General features: G+C 49.0%; 1 protein-coding gene across 1 annotated transcript; it reads left to right on the forward strand.

Annotated features, from left to right (window-relative positions):
- The first annotated feature begins 549 nt into the window (after window positions 1-549).
- On the forward strand, window positions 550-3,105 carry irf2bp2a (interferon regulatory factor 2 binding protein 2a). The gene is made up of 2 exons (XM_072437457.1): window positions 550-1,689; window positions 1,974-3,105. The coding sequence occupies exons 1-2, from the start codon at window positions 885-887 to the stop codon at window positions 2,690-2,692; spliced, it is 1,524 nt and encodes a 507-aa protein (XP_072293558.1). The 5' UTR covers window positions 550-884; the 3' UTR covers window positions 2,693-3,105.
- Window positions 3,106-5,114: the final 2,009 nt, after the last annotated feature.

A 5,114-nucleotide genomic window follows, 5' to 3' on the forward strand; every position in this document is an offset into this window, starting at 1 on the left:
TAACAATTAAAAATAAAAATAAAAATCAATTCCAAGTGTAAATCGGTGGTATTTCATTGCGTTTTCCCCTTTTCCCCGGCTCGACCCACCTCACGGCGGCCGTAGCAGCAGCAGCAGCTCGTGGCATTGAGGAAAAAACACCGCAAACACTGCAGCCGTCACCGGGACAAAGCCGCGCGCGGGGCAGGACGGAGCGGCTTTTCAGCGCGCGCGCGTCCGATCCCGACGCGAAACCGCACGCGCCTTCTATCTACTACGCACTAGCCCCGCCGTTACTTCGCACAGTCGATTTAAAATCGGTATATTTTTGTTTTTAGCCCTCAATCTCCGCGGCGGCGACTTGAGCAACAACAACAACAACGGGGGAAAAAAGATAGGAAAAAGGGAAGAAGAAGCGCTACGCGGAGGAGGAAAGCGCGCGGGATACGTTTGGGAAGCGGTTCAAGTGATTAAATTATAAAAAGAGAAGGGGCCGTCGGTGACAGAGGCTGCAGTAAAGTGAGGGGAAGGCGCAGAGGAGGAGAAGGCGCAGAGGAGGGGAAGGCGCAGAGGAGGGGGTCTGTCGAAGAAATCAAGTCAATAGAAACTCAAGTGGAAGCAGGCGCTGACGTCACTGCTCCACATTGAGGCGGTAGTAGCGTCTGAGCGGAGAGAGACACACCGCGCCATAGTAACGTGCGCACCGACATGAACTCCTCGCTCCGCGCTCACACTTCGCCCCTGTTTTCCGCCAAAGTCTAGGGAGGACGTGCTGCCGTTGCTGCCGCGACGCACGGAGCTTTGCGCTTTATTAATTTTTCCAAGCGGGAGATTCGGGAGAACTAGACACATTTTGGGGTTTATTGTCTCGACGTGGAGCTCGACTGACGACGCTGAGGAGAGCCATGTCGTCCGCGGCGGTCGCTGCTTCGTCCCGGAGGCAGTCGTGCTATCTGTGCGACTTGCCCCGCATGCCGTGGGCCATGATTTGGGATTTTACCGAGCCCGTGTGCAGAGGATGTGTCAACTACGAAGGAGCAGACCGCATTGAGTTTGTTATAGAGACAGCCAGGCAGCTTAAGAGGGCTCATGGCATCCAGGAGGGCAGGTCTCCCGGCCCGGGAAAGAAGGACTTCCAGGCTATGAACCACGCAGCTGCGGGAGACCCGGGCTCCCGACCACCGCAGCCGCTGGACCGATATCCTCTGTCGTCGGAGCGGCCGCCCAGGCTGGGACCAGAGTACCAGTCCAGAGGACAGGCGAACGGCATCACGGTCCACAATGGATTCCCTAAACCGGACGAGCCTCCCGAGTTGAACCGCCAAAGCCCCAACCCCCGCAGGAGCAGCGGCACGGTGCCCCCAAACCTCGTGCCTTTGGTGAACGGGGGCCCGGGGCCCCAGGTGCACAACGGCAGACAAATGCTGCCTTCGGCGCTGGCGGCAGGCAACCCCTCGGACATGGGCAAGAGACCCGCCTCAGTGTCCAGCACCGAGCACGACCGGGAGAAGGACAAGCACCGGCCAGACAGCCTAACGCCGGAGATCAGCGAGAGCCACAAGAACCGGCCCGAGCAGGACTGGATGGGCAAAGGCAAAACCGTGAGGGACCTGATGGCGCTGCACACTTTCGACAGATTCAAGAAGGACCATGCGGTCATGCAACAAAGGGCTATGGTGTACGAGTCCGGGGCCACCGCCTCCAAATCAGGTAAATACACCAAATCATGACAGGGCAGAATTATTTTTGATGCTTTTAGGACCATTTTGGACCAAAATATGTAAATGTAGAAAAATGACAAGAATGTTTAAATTAGGTAATCAGTCAAAACATGACATCACAAACACGTGAAAATACGTTTTCAGTTTATATTTGATGAGTATAGTTGTGCATTAAGGACAGTTTTGCTGTAGGAAACAGTAGTGTTTTGTGCACAGTGGAGTGCTGCCTGTGTGAGCTGTGTAACTCAGTTGTTTAACCCTTTCCCGCCCCAGACAGAGGAAAACACCCCCGCAGCGTGAAGCGAAAGGCGTCTCCGGAGCCCGAGGGAGAGGGCACGGCTGCCAAAATGAACGGAGAGGCGCAACAGTGGTTACCACCACCCAACGATGGACTCAAAATGCCCCCGGTGCCCCCTCCAAACTTCGCCTCCCCACCCTCCACGATATCCCCGCAGTCCCGCACCACCCCTCCAGAGGCAGCCCAGAACGGCCAGTCACCCATGGCAGCACTCATCATGGCTGCTGATAACGCCGGGGGCAACAGCTCGCCGAAAGACGCCAACCAGGTGCACTCGACGACCCGCAGGAACAGCAGCAGCCCGCTCTCCCCCTCCTCCATGAACCAGAGGCGGCTGGCCCAGAGGGAGGGCTCGGGTGCCGGGACCCCTCACGTCCCGGGCATGGACCAGGTGCACCCCCAGAGCATTCCGGACTCCTCTCAACCCGGCAGCATACCCCTGTGCTGTACCCTGTGCCACGAGCGCTTGGAGGACACACATTTTGTTCAGTGCCCCTCTGTCCCCTCTCACAAGTTCTGCTTCCCGTGCTCCAGGGAAAGCATAAAGCAGCAAGGTGCCACGGGAGAGGTGTACTGTCCCAGCGGAGAGAAGTGTCCACTGGTGGGCTCTAATGTACCCTGGGCTTTCATGCAGGGGGAAATCGCCACCATCCTGGCAGGAGATGTCAAAGTAAAAAAGGAGCGGGACCCTTGATTTTGTCTTTGAACACTTTTCTTTTCGGGGCGGGGGAATTAAAAATATGCGTATAAATATATAAATATCACATACATACCATTCAAACAAACTAACGGACTTGTACATATTGGACCCAAGGGAAGAGTATACTTCGTAAACATGGTTGTATAATTTTTGATTTTTGAATACATTGTGTTTCTATATTTTTGAAGATAAAGGTATGTACTCATTATAATGGACTACGTTCCTCTGTTGATGTTTAACAAAAATTCTTGATGTACTTCTAGGTCTGGTGGCAGTTCCTGTTTAACGTAGAATGTGACTAATGCTACTCTACGAGCACTTGGCAAAAACTGAAATGCTTTTAGCTGTACTTGTATGCACTTGTTTAAAAATTGCCAAATACAATTTCTGATCTTCTATGAACATAATCGTCTGGGCTTGCTTCATTTTGAGTGGTTTTAAGTCCTCTTTCATAATATCCTCCCCCTCGATAGCTTGTGTTGTGGCTTGATTTACGGTGCACACCAAGAGAACTAGGCTACTGTTTCAGGGCTGCACCACTTATGGAAAAAGCGTGCAGGCGTGCGTTGCTAATGTGCACAATGACTGCCTTTCTCTCAATCAGAGTTAGTAGTTATAGCACGCACTGGTCTACATTTTTTTTTTGCCTCTGCACACTGGAATTGATTGCGCTAGAAATAGGTGCCAAGTCATGTTCGTTGAGCCGGAATCTGTCGAGTCAGGGTTATGTGGGAAAGTGCGTGATTGTCCAAATGAAATGAGCGTCTTTGTGTAGCTGGATTTTCACAACGTCTCGACTATTTTTAACCCATTTTTTGCTGGTGCTTTCGATTTTTCAAGCGTTTGTGAGCAGCCAACGGTGGAAAATATGCAAATGTAATGAAATAGTAGGTACTTTCTGGCCCTATTTATGCACTTTTACTTTCAATTTTTGCTTTTTCCGCTGCAGATTTATATTTTATTCCACAGTAGCTCTCTTTTTCCCCCCGTTTTTTTATTTTTTGGTGCACTGTTCGATTTGTGATGAATGAACCGAGCCTTTTGCACATTCACTGCTGCCGGCCAATTCCAAATCATTCGTCACAGTATTTCCAAAGCAACTCCCTTGAACACTCTAAATGTTATACTTTTTGCACATACTCCATCACGTTGTCCTCTTCCCTGTCTAAAAACTGCACGGTGGACTTATTAACCAATCGATTTGCAATGTTGAATGAAAACGAGCTCTTTGCCCCCCCCCACACACATAAAGGGACTGAAACCATTGCATCAGTCTCTCAAAAGCAACAACCCATATTTTGTGCAATATTATGAGATGTATAGCTGCGTATGAGTAGTAAACAAACATACACAGTGTCTAGCTTTATCACATTTTGAGGAGAATGAAGTCATGGGAGCGATTAATTGGATTTCTGCGAGAATATTGAAACACAGATTTTTCTTTCGTCCATTTCAAAAGCACTGACTTCTCAATCCCACCGTAGAATGAAAATAAGTCTTTTGCCCTTTCACTGCTGGACCACTTTGTATGGCGAGGGCAGTTTTATAACAGTATCTCAAAAGCACAAAGAAAAAAAAAAGCACTAAACTCAACGCTCAATGGACTGGATGCAATTTGTAGTGAACGTCTTTCCAATTCGCCCAGTTTCTCGCTCTTAAATTTCAAACATTTACTTTTCAACACTTTTCTTTTTTGTGTCAAACTAATGAAGAGAAGCTGTTGCGGGCGTGCTTTCTTGGTGGTCACATGCAGGGTGCAGACTTTTGCCTCCTGAGTAAACAAGGCTGTTCATTAGTGTCCGATACGGTATCTCTAAATCTCTTCATATGCTTTTCCATTTCAAGCACGTCAATAAAACCAGTCATTTGTCCCCTATACTGGCAATGCTCTGCTCGACTTAACTTTACAAGCGATGAGCAGCTAGATAGTGGTTGTAAAATGGGAAACTGCAGTGTGCAATGTATTTTGGTTTGAGACAAAGACGTTGCTATCTCTCCTCTCTCTCTCTTTCTCTGCACCAAACGGGCACACTGACAACATGGCAGTTTTCTAGTAGAGTGCATGGGGAAGTTGGTGGAGTAGGAGGTTGCGTAATTATATTTGAGACATTATCTGCTTCCTGCAAACGTCTGGGAGAGTAATGCCGCATTTTTTTTTTCAATAACGAGCACATGGGGGAAGTTCGAACATGCGTTTTCTTTGCACGCGGCCGAGACGCGATGTGTTTCGTCTCAAGCTACTGTTATTGCAAGCTATGCGTAGTCGTGGTACATGTGCTACACTGATTTTGTGATTTCAGGGTTACTCTAAGGGACGCGATCACGGCCGTGTGCAACCTCAAATGTGTAAGATATTTGCGGATTACTTTAAAAAAAAATCAAAATAGGTACATTATTAACAACTTGTTTTTGAAAA

Source organism: Eucyclogobius newberryi, unplaced genomic scaffold (assembly GCF_026437365.1).
Source record: "Eucyclogobius newberryi isolate DKJ021-1_F unplaced genomic scaffold, fEucNew1.0.hap1 SCAF_8, whole genome shotgun sequence".
In the NCBI taxonomy this organism is placed as follows: domain Eukaryota; kingdom Metazoa; phylum Chordata; class Actinopteri; order Gobiiformes; family Gobiidae; genus Eucyclogobius; species Eucyclogobius newberryi.